Source organism: Heteronotia binoei, chromosome 6 (genome assembly GCF_032191835.1).
Source record: "Heteronotia binoei isolate CCM8104 ecotype False Entrance Well chromosome 6, APGP_CSIRO_Hbin_v1, whole genome shotgun sequence".
Classification (NCBI taxonomy): Eukaryota; Metazoa; Chordata; class Lepidosauria; order Squamata; family Gekkonidae; genus Heteronotia; species Heteronotia binoei.
This window is the reverse complement of record NC_083228.1, coordinates 77,804,035-77,818,696: the sequence shown is the minus strand read 5'-3', so window position 1 is coordinate 77,818,696 and position 14,662 is coordinate 77,804,035. Positions and strand designations below refer to the sequence as shown.

Sequence of the window (14,662 nt, the reverse complement as noted above, 5' to 3'; positions counted from 1 at the left end):
ACTCATAATTAAACTTTGTGGATCTTAAAGGCGCCATTGGACTCAAACTTTGTTCAGTAATAATTCTGTTAATCATTCCAGGCTTTGCTTCTACTGCCAATCATAAGGTCTGTAAGGACTTTTTAGGCTAGGACTTGGGCATCCTCAGTGGCCTCTCTTATTCTGTGCTGTGGTCTCTGATGCTGTGAGGGAGGTACCCTACCCCTCAGATATCTAAAAATTAGGTAAAACAGAAAATATACTTTTGTGATCCCTGAATAAGAGACAGCCTGTTATCGGGTAATCGAGGGACTGAGTTTTAAGAAGCTCCATATGGTTTTGTTAATATGTTGGTTTTTATTTGCCATTTTGGGTCCTGAAGAGCAGGAGAAATAAATGTCTTCTCATTTTCTTTATGGAATGCCTACACATATGATTAGTCCACCATGACAAGGATCTTGCTGACAGGGAGTTTGTAGGCATGAAGGCAGTGTATAGAAGGAGCCTCTTTCCAGACACTTCCCTTCATCTTGGGAACACTTACCCATTAACAGCAGAAACTAGCCCTGTTGCTCAACCAGTTGTAGCAGAGCTCAACAATATCTGAGGAGAAATTAATTGTTGTAATGGGGAACTGGTGCCTAGCACTTTCCAACACAGGGAGGAAAGTTATTCTTACAGTTAGTTGGGCTAATATCAGTAAGCTGTCACATCCCCTAAGTCACAGCAGCTGCTCCCTCTCCTTTCCAGCCAAATCACATCTTAGCAGGCTGGAGGGATTTGAAGAGGGGCTGCTGGAGTAATAGAAGTATAAGCAGTGGTGACCAAAGCAACTTAGAGGATTTCATGACCGAAAGAGCTCAAGCTAGAGAACTACAATTGTTGACCTTTTCCATCTTTCTGATGTCAAGCTGCAGGTGTATCTTTTCAGTTCCACCATCTTCCATAGGACCACAGAGGCTTTTATAAATTGACAATTTAATGGCCATGCTACCAGAAGCTGCTGACAATTGTCATACTAATTAATAGTAATAATACTAATTGATAGTAACATTTACATTTTGTAAGTCACTTTGAAAATATTTGAAGTTGAAATGTGACTAATACATGCATAAATAAATCACTCTGCGCTTTAGAGGTGTTTGGATAGCCTCCAAAATAATTGCAACCAAACTTCCATTCTCCTCCCTGACTGATTTGAGTAGGAAGCAGGGAAGTGTTCATATAGTGCTGTGATTTCCTCCAAACTACTGCCAGGACAACCTTTCACCACTACCTCCAGCTGGGAGATGATCTTGGAAAACTTCATCTTGCATTCTTTGGCATTAAGTGTGTTGCATGCTGGATTGTGTAGCCCTTCCACTGGTCTATTTCTGTTGCAACCGTTTAAATGAAATGCTGTTATGCTCTATAGCCTTTGTGAAATTAAAACTTTACTTTCATTAAGCAAGAGGGCAGTTCTGTGTTTGCGAATATAGCCCAGGAATCTTGGTTCCTGATCTTCTAAGGATCTTTGAGATCATAGCTGTCTGGATTCTGTTGCTTCTTATTTTATTAGATTGTAGTAATCTCTAAGAACTGATGACAGGGCTCTAGTCCCAAGCCTCCTTACTGACCTGGCTGTCCCCTGGTTTTGATTATTAGATGGTGATATACCTGTGATTTCCTTTCATTCTATGTATTGCAGTCATGTGGTTGAGTCCTTAAACACTTGTCTGCTGCTATCAACAGCTGTTCCTGGTAATGCTTTTTATGATGCAAACTCCAAAATTGGGGCACAGGTCTTTCTCTGAATCTCCTATAATATAGTATTGTATCCCTGTCACAACAGTCAGAGCACAGCTTAAATAGTGATGCTGTGGGACTGGTGAGCACAAGAGCAAGCTATATCCCTATCAGCCCTGGCAGTCAGTTGTATAGGATGCAGTTGTCCTCTGTGCTAATGCTGAATGACCTGAGGTGACTACATACTTTAGCAAGCTTTGTCTCCTTTCCATCTTTGAGCCAGAGGAGACCAACTCCCTAATGAGTTGCATGCTGGGACATGTAGTCTGTAACTTCTTCTGTTTGATTGAAACGAGAGGTGCCAACTTTGGCCTCTTTACTCAGACTGCTTAGTAGTGGAAAGAAGAGGGTCTTAAAAATGTCTGCAGTCAAGTCTGTTCTGGCCTTTCCAGCAACCTATGGAGAGTGTTATCAATTTATTTCTCACACAAATGCCCATTTTCTGATTTTTTTTTTAAATTCTGAGGCAGGCAGAACCTTTGGGGGAAGAGATGCAATACTCCCAGTCATCCTTCAAGCTTCTCAAGCCTGTCTTTCCATCTAACAGTAATAGTCCCATCTGGAGCCTGCTCACAGCTTCCAAAGTACCTGTGACCATGTAGTAGTGATGACTGTTAGCAGTCCCTTTCGTGTTCAGTTTGAATTGCAGGAGGGGCAGGTACTGGGAAAAGACTGCATATAACAATAGGAATCCAAGAAATGCCATACATCAACTTTTGCTTTTCTCGGTCGGAAGGTTTGCAGAAGTCGATTAAGCATTGCAGGAAGGATAGACTTTCTACCTTTGTAATTAGGTGCTAATGGAATTCTGTGCGTGTGAAATGAATGGTATTACAGAACCACAAGAAATCCAGATACTGTATAACATAAAGGGACCTTGACCTTCTCTCCGTTGCAATTCTTGAAAGTTGTGGTATGTGCAAGTACAACATATAGGGTATGTGTTATATGAATGGAAGTTACAAAGGTTTGCCCTGGCTGTGCTCTGCAATTGGTTTGTAAGACATTAATATGTATAGGCTTGTGTAGAGTGCTTGGTTGAACTACAGAGAGAGGAACGATATAGAAAAGCCCCTCAGTTAAATTTGTCTGGAGGGTGGGGCCACAGTGTGTAGAGGTAATGTAGGATTAGATTTACAGTGTAATTGATCTGACACAATGGTCAAGTGATCTGAGACATGGATCTCCTAAGCATTTGTTTTGGCATTATAAATGAAAGTGATTGCCAGTGTAAATGTCTTGCCTTGTATTTGTTGACACAGTTGTCTGTTCTAATTTAGTGGAGAAAAAATACATGCATTCTGTAAAAAAAAGTATTAGGCCTTCACGTAATGCTTATTACTCATTCTAGGGTATCATTCAGTTAAAATAGTATTAGAGGATAACTAAACCAGCCATGATGATATCATAACATCTGGAACATCTTCCATCATGGGATCAATATCTTATCCAGCCTCATCACTGCTTCTGAAATGTTCACAGCTACACAAAGTAGATTTCTCCGATTCCTGTAGATTACTTCTAATAGGTAGAAACCTAGTGTTTCTGCCTCGGTACAGAGAATGGAGTTCATTATAAATGGACATCTTCATGCCAGTCAGTTTCTTGCATTCTTTGGTACAATGCTGTTAGTGCAATTGGCTCTCTTTGCCTTATGGCTGAGTAGTCCCTACTTTCGTCAAATATACATTCTTTATCTTTCAACAGTGTATTCAGCACTGTTCTGAGACTGTGTGTGCACCTGTGTGCTTGTGAGCACATACATGTGCATTCTCTTCTCTTGGCCTCTAGACAAACTACATGTTCTGTCTCACTGACAGGGATTCATCTGCAAATACAACTCCTTTCCCTCCAGCCAAGCTATTACTTTATGTTTTTACTGATAACATGTCTCTGCCAACTCTCTAGGACTCAGGTCTCAGAATGTCTTGTGGGACTGTGACTTTCAGCATATTCTGATCTTAAAGGACTACACCACATTGTTCTCCATGCATGGAAATTTGGAGCTACATGATTGCATTCACCAGTATCAGGGCTTTTTTTGAGCAGGAACACACAGGAACGCAGTTCCGGCTAACTTGACATCAGGGGTGTGGCCTAATATGCAAAGGTGTTCATGCTGGGCTTTTTCTACAAATAAAGCCCTGACCAGTATGATGATGATGATGCCAGCATGGTGTTGTGGTTAGAGTGTTGGACTAGGATCTGGGAGACCCAGTTCAAGTTCCCATTCTACCATGAAAGCTTGCTGCATGACTGTTATATTCTCTGAGACTAATCTACCTCACAGAATTACAGCTAACAGAGTATATTGCCAGTTACGTATATTCTCTGAAACTAATCTACCTCACAGAGTTGTTGTTAGGATGACAGCAGCGTGACACAACCAGAATATAATAGATGAGCTATTGCATGGACCCAAAATCCCATCAAAGGAAATAAGCATTTATTGATAAATTCATCACTTAATTGCCATGACAACAATTATATGAATTGGCAGCATCCAGGTGTTGGACTAAACTTTTGAAGATCTGTTTGAATTGTACTTTAAAAACCACAATGCATATAGTACAACCCTCCTTAGCCAATAATATTTTAGAATGCAGATGGGGGATTACACATCTGAATGTTTCCCCCACTAACAGCTCCCAGCATGTGGAAAACAAGAATGTTGGGGAGAACAATATTTAGTCTAGCTTTTTTCTTTCCACATGGAGGGAGCTTTTGATGGGGGAAGTATTCGGGAGAGAAGTCCTTATCTTCATTCGGTGTAGCACTGTCTCCAGATAACTGAACCTTGTGCTTCTGATTTTTTGAATCACATCTAATGGTACCATCTGAAGGTGAATTGCACCCTTCTGAGCCCATTAAGCAGTGGACTTCAGATGTAACTGCTTAGAACTGTCCTAAGAAGCAGTTCTAAGCAAATATACTTGAAATAAGTCCAGTTTTATTCAGTTGGACTTACCCCCAGGAAGGTGTTCTTTGGATTGCACAAATTGTCTTTCATTGGGTATTAGCCTTCGGTATAGATAGCTAAACGGTAGACTTGTTCCAATGAGTCTGAGAATTTAACAGAAGTGTTACTTACAAACTGAATCTAGTTACACAGAAATCCTTCATATTGTGCATGACAAAGCTTCTTATTCTACAGTTCCACTTGAAATTGTGGTTTGGAGATTAGCTTTGAGATCATCTTTCACTCTTGTAAAGGATCATTCCATGTGAAGGAAAAAAGAAGGATATTTCCAGAAACTCACAACTCTGTTACTGCCGTGAGATGGTGATGGCGTTGATTCTTGATTCATAATGAGTTTGCTCAGATTGTTCAGCCTGTTTCAGTAAGAAATGGAGTCCATACAGTCCAACCCCTTTACACAGGAATATAAGGTTTATGGATATCTGCAGACCTTGACTAGTGAATTACATTCTCCTCTGCAATAATGCTAGTCTCTCCTTCACCTACCTAACTTCTAGCTCATTTGGCACCTTCTTGTTAGCTGTAAGACTAGAAATATACTCCCTGGTTCTAGCACACTGTGGCACCTCAACTTGACTGATCTTTTGAACTTTGTAATAGAAGTGAGTCTATATCTAACTTGTCCAGCCTCCATCAGCCAACATTCTTTCAAAGTAGCCCTAGTCAGTGTATCTATCTGCCAGTCATAATTGGTCTCTACAACCTCTGATTTAGGCTTACTTAAACAAGATGTTAGACAAAAACTTCTGTGCTGGGGCTGTGAATGTCCTGGCATAACAGTGGTCTGGATTTATGTACCACCTTCCACATTTATTGTTTTCATGTCAACCTGGCTTCACATATGCTTGAGAATAATTGCTGTGTGTGAATGGATTTGCTAGCATCTTTAAGTCAAGGCTCAGTTTTGAACTGTGCACCTCCAGTCAAAGGCTCTGTTTACACATGTAGCGGAATAATGTGGTAGAACCCTGAGGTAGAGTGAATTATAGCCAGTTTTTAATGCCTGCCTCCCCGGCATGTTAGTTCTTTACTTGCAGGATGTTTTTACATCACAGAGTTTCTAGCTTAGCCTAGTTTTTGAGGAGGGGGGTGGACTTGCACATGGGAGCACATTAGACAAGCCAGAACTTCAGCAGAGAAGGGATCAGCCATGGTCAGTCTTTTTCGAATACTACTGTTAGAAAAGGACTTGAACTAAACATGGGGTGTTCTAGAGACCCTTTGGCAGTTAGTGAATTAGTAGTCTCCAAATTCTTTAGTTCAGAAGCCAAATTTCTGAGCAGCAAAACAAGATAAGAAAAAAAGTGTGGTGGGCTGTGGTAGAGTAAAGGGATATGGCACAGTTATGAGTACTGTGGTGAGAGTTGCAACAGCATTTTGGCAAGCAGGCCACATGGAGAGTGGGTAAAGGTGGGTGATGGTTTAACCCTCAGTCATAAAGGCAACGTAGTGGTCTATCCATCTAAAACACAGTTTTAACCAGGCGGTGTAGATTGTGTGAAAACTCTAGGCTTGTTTTAATAAAACTGTACACATCACAACTTTGATATGTATCAAATATTTGATATGTTTCAAATAAGCAGGAATTTATGCTGTGGAGTTAGTATTTATTTTATTTTGATATTTATATTCTGTTTTTCTCCCCAGTAGGGACCCGAAACAGCTTGCAATCCATTTTTCTCCCCTCCCCTCTAATATTTTATACTCACAAAAAAAATTGCCATGAGATCAGTGAGTCTGAGAGTGAGTGACTGGCCCGAGGTCACCCAGCAAGATTCCATGGCAAAGTGAGGATTCTGACTTGTCTCTCACAGTTCCTAGTTGGACACTGTAACCACTACACCATGCTGGCTCTCAGTAGCAGCACTGTATCATGTTTCCTCAGTCAATATGCATGGAGAGAGGCCACTGTTATCAAGTCAGAATTACCTTCTGTTATTGCTTTCCCCTAAAAGCATATGCCTGCTAGTGAGCAGATGGGGGTATTCCATTTATCTAGTGGAAAGGGCAGGTTGCTTTGGTGTTGTAAGGGACACCTCTCTCACACTTCAGATCTTGCCCACATACCTAGTAATTGGGCAGCGTTTAATTGTACCCTCATTACACCAGTAGCCTCACCTGAAGAAGTGTGCTCGCACACAAAAGCTTATACCTTGAATAAAATGTTGTTCTTAAAGGTGCCACTAGACTCAAACTTTGTTTTTGAGCACTATGTTAGCAGCAGAGAGGATTGCCATCTTGCCACAAAAAGTAAATGTTTTCTATTCTAGTCATGCTTTTGAATGTCTATAGAGGTGCTGGAGATTGATTTATATATATTGATTCCATATGAAAAATTGGTTCATATGTTGTGAGGGTGATATGGTTTCAACTGAAAATCAGTGTATTCTGGAGATTCGTAGTTTGAAGTGTTCTTGTGATATGTCCTTGTGCTAGCACCACCCCTTTTAATGGTACTAGCCTATAGATGTTGTATGGGGCAGTGCTATTCTCTGCAGTAAATGTGTGCACTGTATGAAGTCCTGCTATGAAGTATTTTTGTGGGTGAGGCAGCCATACTGCTACAGTAACATAGTCACTGGATCTAGATAGTTGGAGAAACACTAAATATGCCATGACCAAGCAACCACAGAGTGGTAATGGGACTCATCTGTCAATGTATTTAGCTTAGCTTGGCTAACATGAAAATTCCTACTTCTGGCTGCAGAGCTGACCAAAGAATAGCTGTTCTTCACACAGCATGTAATACTTCTGGCTGCCCAAGAGGCTGAATGAAGGGTGCTTTCCAGTTCTTATAGCTGTGAGGCAGACTCTTCATCTCACACTTTCGAGACACCTAAGGAATGGTCCTGATGGCTCAGCCAGTCGTCTTGGTCATCCTGGGCTGGATGAGAGAGAGAATGGAGGAATATAGTAAGAAAAAGTACATCCTAGTCTAGATTGTCATGAAAAGTTCCTGGATATGGGACCATTTGCCCCTCTCCTTTTTAAAATTTGGTATATTAGGACTGCGGAAGATCAGACTTAACTATTTCATTGGAAAAGGAGCAAGCAAAGCTGTGGGTTTCCAGGGGAGGCTGGAAAGTATTATAAAAATATGCCACATGAATCTCTGTCAGGATTGGTTTAGATGTAATTAAGCTACCAGAGGTGTTAGACATCCCTGTGGAACCTTGATCCTGTGATCTCAGTCTAGCCTTTTCCTCCTGCTGCCAGAAATCCTCTCCCTGTATATGAACTTGTAACTTATAGGGACTCATCATCCCATTACAATTCCTCCTTATTAAGGCTTCCCTCTGTACAGATCTGGATGAATCCGCATGGAGGCACCACCTTAGCCATGGCTTGTAGCTATTTTTCTTTCTGGAAGGGGCACCTAAGCAGTTTGGGCAAATTCATGTGACTTCCTGATGTCTTTGGATGCATGAGGACTGCCTGGTGCAGTACTACAGAGTAAAGGAGGTCACATCTTTGAGGTTAGCATTCCTGGATTCTGAGAAGTCCAGGCTTAGTCTCTGTCTTGATGAAGCCAGGCTGGACTGGGTTTGTAGCCAGCCTGGTAAACTCCATTGCTCATCCAGCAGCAGATGGTGCCTGTCAAGGGATGCCAGGAGGGGAGGAGCAGGGCGGTTGCCTCGGTGATTTCCCCATCACCACAGCAACGGAGAGGTCACCGAGAGGGTCCCCTCATGATCTCTTTTCCTGTGTGTGAAGAGATGAGGTCCATTTGAGAGTGAGCCCAGAGGGTGTGATTGGAATGAAGGGATCTGCTGGGGTTGGGGGCAGGGTAGAGTAGATTTAAAGGGACAGACATTCACTTGGGATCTGCTGGGGTTGGGGGCAGGGTAGAGTAGATTTAAAGGGACAGACATTCACTTGGGATCTGCTGGGGTTGGGGGCAGGGTAGAGTAGATTTAAAGGGACAGACATTCACTTGGAAGCCCCGCCTTTTTGGCTGTAGTAAGTACCTGTTTCAAATCTGTATTGGTTGATGGCATTAGGGTCAGTCTGCACGTGAACAGAATGTAACCACTCAATATCATACCTCCAAAAAAGAAGATAACCTAAGCATTGTGTGTGTTGCATATGTCAACTTATTTAAATAGATGCAAAATGAAAATTACCATCTGTTTAACACTGAGTAAAGGAGGGGGGGAACCTGTCAAAGCACGCATGTTAGTTCAGGCCTTCTTAGCCAGTGTAGAGCGTCTTTCAACATCCAGATGGTCAGGGTCAACAGGAATAGCTGTTATATACCTTACACCTATGTCTGCTGAAATGAAGACTCCGCAGTGTGTATGTGATATCAGTAGTTTTGTGGCAAACTCTTTCTGAGAGACTGCATCTTGTTACCAGAGCAACAGCTTCCCATGGAATGATCATTTTGAGTCCAAACATTCCCAGTGGGGGGGACAGGTATGCATGACAGTAATACCTACTTCAGACAGTTTCCTTCCCTATCCTTCCTATTGCTCTCTGGCCTTTATGAGGCAAGAACTGGGGGAAGGACATTACAGTTCAGTGTTGCAAGGCACCTTAACCTCTTCCAAGGCACAGTGTAGTCAGAGGTAAATGCTATTTCCTGCCTTGGGGCTCCTTGGCTTTGGCTCTAGTCTTCCTAGTGGTATTTGCTGCTCAACAGGATAGAGTTCCCTTTCTCTAAATGCCTCCTGCCTTTCCTATTAGAGAGATATCAGAATATTCCCAAGACTGTTAGCTAAACATGGCTTGAATTAAGGGCTAAAGACTTTCTCTGTTTGGGTGGGGAAAGTGAGGTGCTGCAGCATATACTACCCAGACAGGATGGCACCTGCCAGGGGAGAACTGGTCTTTCCCGCATAGCAGGAGTTGCTGCTGTATAGCGATGTTGCCTGTGAGGAAACAGAGGCAAGTTTTGACTCTGTTCTTCTGATTTGGAGGAGAGAACTGAAGGGAGACTCAAGGAGAAGGAAGAAAGTGGATTGAAGCTAAGTCAGAAGGGATGGATTGGTGAGGGGGCCAGAGGGAAGAAAAGCCTTGATGTGTTTCAGTAGGATGTAATGTTGTGGCAACAGATCAGTGGAACAGTAAATAGAGCCCTCTAGTGACATGTGCTGCTTGGCTTTTGAGACATGAGGTAGAAGAACATATACATTTTAAAAGCAATTTCATTACCACTTAGGAACCTCTTCTCTCCCTTTAGTTAAATGTGTTTTGCTGGTGTGCATTGATTAAGTTTTTCCTGCTTTAAATATCACTATGCTCCCCCCTCCAGCTAGTGTAAGAGAAAACACTCCTGCACTTTCCTCCCAGGATGCTGAACCATAGTGTCTAGCAGCTAAACTTGGATGAAATGCCATTTGCATTTGTGTACAATTCTGTGGGGAAAGTGGTGGTTGGAGGGACTGAAAACATGTTTCAGGTTGTGCATGTTGGTTTGCAAGTGACATAAACTTTCAGAAAGGTTGAAATCCTGTTGTCTGTCTATCATACTGCATTCAAAATCTGATAAAACGCACTTAAAGGTGCATCTCTGTCTAATGTATTTGCCAACAAAAAATGGGAGAGAGTCTTAAAACTCATTGAACACCACATGTGAAATATATCCTTGTCTCCCTGGATATTGAAGCAGGCAGGGAACAATTATGTTTTTTCAAACGGAAAAAAGTACAGGCTACCTTGGGGCAGATGCTAGAAGGAAAACTAGTGTGGGAGGGATCATCTGGCACTTTACTACCATGCAGGGACAATGTTAGTTTGGCACAAATGACTTCCATTGCAGAAGTTGGGATGCTCTTTCTGCTGAGGGGAATGATGTCCTACAGCTTATATAAGAATTGAAAGGTGAACATGCTGCGGATGGGCTTTATTAACTGAGCATCACTTTTGCAGTCTGGGTACTTTTGGTTAAAGCAGTGTGTTTGTGTTTAATTTCCTTACTGCTTAAACATCTTGCACTCGATTATAAACCTGTTGAGTCACAGCCCCTCTCTATTTGGGAGAGGAGGGAAGATTAACCAGAGCCCTGGATTCAACACCAGCATGGTGTAGTGATTAAGACTGGTGAGTTTCATCCAGGTATGATTCTCCGGTCCACCACATGGAGCCAGCAGGGTGACCTTGGGCCAGTCATAATTCTTTCAGAACTCTCTCAGCCTCATCTACCTCACAAGGTTGTGGGGAGAGGAAGAGAAGGTGATTGTAAGCTGTTTTGAGACTCCTTAAGGTAGAGAAAATCAGGATATAAAAACCTTCTCTTCTACCCAGCACAGGACCATCTTATCCATGAGTCTGTACAGGAGCATTCTCCAGTGTCCTTCAAAAGGCATGCTTTTTGTGGCAAGAAGGATGTAATATCGCTGGGTTTAAGGGTGTTCAGTTACTATAAAAAAAGAGTTTCATTGGTTTGAGATGTTTAAGCTCACTGGAGTGACTTTGTTAAGCAAATCTGTATGTTGTCCTTTCCTCCACTGCAAATTGTTTTTCCTTTCATGCTTACTTCTGCAAATGCCCTCTGAAGGTCTGCACTTTGCACTTTTTGGTTCAAGAAGTGCTTGTGCCTTAGTCCTACAGTGATGTGCACATCTACATGGTTGCTCTTCTCTTGAAAAAAAATAAGAACCATCTGATCAGCATTAAAGAGCCAGTTTTCCACATGGATTTGCACCTTGTAGAACTTACTAAAATTAAGGCAATGGCACTTCAGCTCTTTGTAGGCAAAGGAGGATACCAAGCTATCAAACTGTCTGCATGCTTTAAGGGGCTACAATAGTGACATTCTTAACTCTCCCAGTAATATTGTTAATTCATAAAGTGAACCAGTTCTTTTGCCTACCATATCCACCCTCAGTTCTGTGGTGACCTGGAGAATTATCCACTGTCCCTGATTCAATGAGTACTTCCACCATACCAGTATACAGTGCACTGACACACAGTAAATACTTCAGAATACCCCTCCTGATGGTCAAAGCGGCAGACTGAACATTTACATAGAGTCCAGTGGTCTTCAGACTTAAGTTTGACTATATAGATGGGCTGAGAGAGATGTCTCCAATATCACATTAAATCTCACTGAGGGGCCCCTCAGGGACTACGGAACCTTATGGAATAGCTCCCAAACTTACACAGATAACTCCAGAAGCTTTTAACAGAGCAGTCATTTATTGTGTTTTTGCTGCTTAACCTGTCCCATTTGATTGTGTGCATTTGTGTACAACTTTCACCTTTCTAGTGGATGTGAAAAAGCAGATTGTTTAGGTCAGATGGGTACCCAGTAGTCACCTACCACGAGAAAGGCCAAGCAGTAGAAAACGTAAGGACTGGCCACTTGTCAGCTAATGCTCTCGGCTTTGACTTCTTCAGCGCATCATATATCTGCAGTGCATCCTGGAAAATTATTCTTTCCCCTCAGGCCTTGGGTAATAACCCTATCATTCCTTACAGACAGCACCACAATCAGAATATTCTGTTCACCAATAATAATAAGTTACCAAATGGAGTTGCAAACCTTGGTGCCAACTCTGTTCCTATATCTACTCAAGTGACAAGAACTAACTGTGTTAACTGGCGAGGGCTCATTTATCTACACATCTTCTGATGTTATGTACACCATTACTTGCTAACAATGCTCTTCTGCCATTTATGTAGATCAAACAAGTCAGTCTCTTGTAAGTAAGAGAATAAGTGGATACAAATTGGATATTAAAATAGTAACTCAAAAACTGGTGGTGGTGGTAACATGTCACTCTAATTCCTAGGATGTTCTGTAGTTGCCCTGAAAGGATATTTATTACAACTCAAAAGTTTTAAAAGGACTGCAACCTGAAGTTGCTGAATTGGAATTCATTGGCAAAAGTGACTTCATGGAATGTGATCTCAGCAAATGCTGAGAGTGGCTAACTTTATATAGAAAGTAATTGTCCCTTCTGGTAGATCTTACTATACTATGCCTATTAATCACCATGGGTGGCTATTAGCCACAGTGTGTGTGTGTGTATACACACCCACATATATTGGCCACTGTGTGACACAGTGTTGGACTGGATGGGCCATTGGCCTGATCCAACATGGCTTCTCTTATGTTCTTATGTACCTACTTTTGTTAGCAGTTTAAGAATGTGGTTCAGTGGACAGTAACCTGTGGAAGCTTATGTCACAGTAAATTTGTTGATCTCTATGATGCAGCTGACTTCTTATGTTTCTTGTTCCAAACAAGGCCCATGATTACATTTCTTTCTTGATGCTGGAAGCTAGCCTGGCAAAGCAGTTTTTAGAGTAGCCACCTCCCCTATATTCCACTAGCCTAGCTTGATGCTACCCCTTGGCTGCCATAAGGCCATTCTGTGATTAGAAAACACAGTCCAGAACTATAGCTGCAGCTGGTCTTGGCACCTACCCAAGGCAGAGATAAAAAGAAAGAGAACACAACATTGATAAATGTAGCATTTTGGTTCCATTGCCCAATATGGACAATTTGATGCTTTGACAGCTATCCATCTCTTTCTCCCATATCCCTCCCCAGATTTATGGTATTCTAGGGCCATAGATTCTTACTGTACCTCTGTTGTGAGACAATTATAACATATCTTGTCATGGTACTGCTTGTCTCCTAACATCCCTTTAAGGTTGGAAGACTGATGCAGAAGCACAGCCACTGTAGTCCTTTTGTCTTATGCCTGGGAAAAGCAGCACAGCACTATGGCAACAGTGGGACCATGACCAGTTTAGCTTGCCTGTTAGCTCTTGTTGCCCTAGGCAAATGGCAAGGTTAATGATCAGTTAAGCATTTAGAGCCTCTCTACTAGGATAAGCTGGATCAGTACTGAGGTGGATGCTTGTAGGGCTATAGTACTCATAATGAAAGTATGCCTGCATTGTCCTTGTGTGTGGCCTACCCATGGCAGAGTGATCTTTGCTGATTTATGCCTTGCTCCTTCTTTTATCTCTTTTTGTCAGGCTGTTCCTCTAAGTCATTCAAGCTGTACTCTCCAAAGGAGCCCCCAAACGGCAACGCCTTCCCTCCCTTCCACCCGGGCACTATGCTGGATCGAGATGTGGGGTAAGTGAGAGGCTCTTTGGTTCAGGACAGGTGTAATCTTAAACAAAGCCAGCCAAATTCCAAACTTGCCACCTCTATTCATCTCTACTTAGGCTCTTCGCAGCCCAAAACCAACAGGAAATTAGGAAAAGGCTAAGAAAATGGGGATATGTCATGGGGCATGTTGATTACTGCAGTTTGTGGAACAAAATGGTGATGACCTCTGTGAGGAACCCAGTCAGAGGCTTTTCTCGGAAGGTGACCACTTTAAATTTCTCCCCAGTTACCTTCCCTCAGACTCACAGAAATCCTGTCAGAACTAGTAATAATTGGCACCAGATGGTTTTAACGTTAACAACCACAAAACATTTATTAGGTTACAAAAGGCAAGGAGGGAGATGAAATAATATTGATTATAACTGTTAAATATTAAAAGGCAAATCAGTTGGCAGCTGGCTGGCAGAATAAAATAATTACAGAGAGTAGAGACTTTTTCATGCTGAGGTAAAAATATAACAAGACTTTGGCAGAAGATCCTTACAATAAACAATAAACAAGGCAGGTTTCAGAGTTCCACTATACTCTGTTTCACACAGGCTGTCTGTGCCTTCTAGGCACTCAGAATGCTGTTTCTTCAGATGTTTTACCCTAACTTAGGCAGTGCCAAATCATATAAATAACAAACTTCAATCACTCTTCCACACACATAGAGAGAACTCCTGACTGGTGTCAGTATTCTCCCTCACAGACCCTTTCACACTGTCTTCCAGGACTCGCACCCCTCAATTCCTATGCGTCTCAGCCCCACAGCTAGTCCTCTGGTCTGAGTCTTGGGCAACCCTGCTGACCACCAGAATCCAGTTCTCCCCTCAGTGTGTATTTGTGTGATCTAGTTTGTACCT

General features: G+C 42.1%; 1 protein-coding gene across 3 annotated transcripts in view; it reads left to right on the top strand.

Moving 5' to 3' along the window:
* The window catches only part of LDB1 (LIM domain binding 1), a 62,965-nt gene that overhangs the window by 33,350 nt on the left and 14,953 nt on the right, over positions 1–14,662 (top strand). For all 3 annotated transcript variants that reach the window (XM_060241827.1, XM_060241826.1, XM_060241828.1), the window contains exon 2: positions 13,679–13,781. In XM_060241827.1, the coding sequence (XP_060097810.1) occupies positions 13,679–13,781 (103 nt within the window). The remainder of the gene's footprint in view (positions 1–13,678; positions 13,782–14,662) is intronic.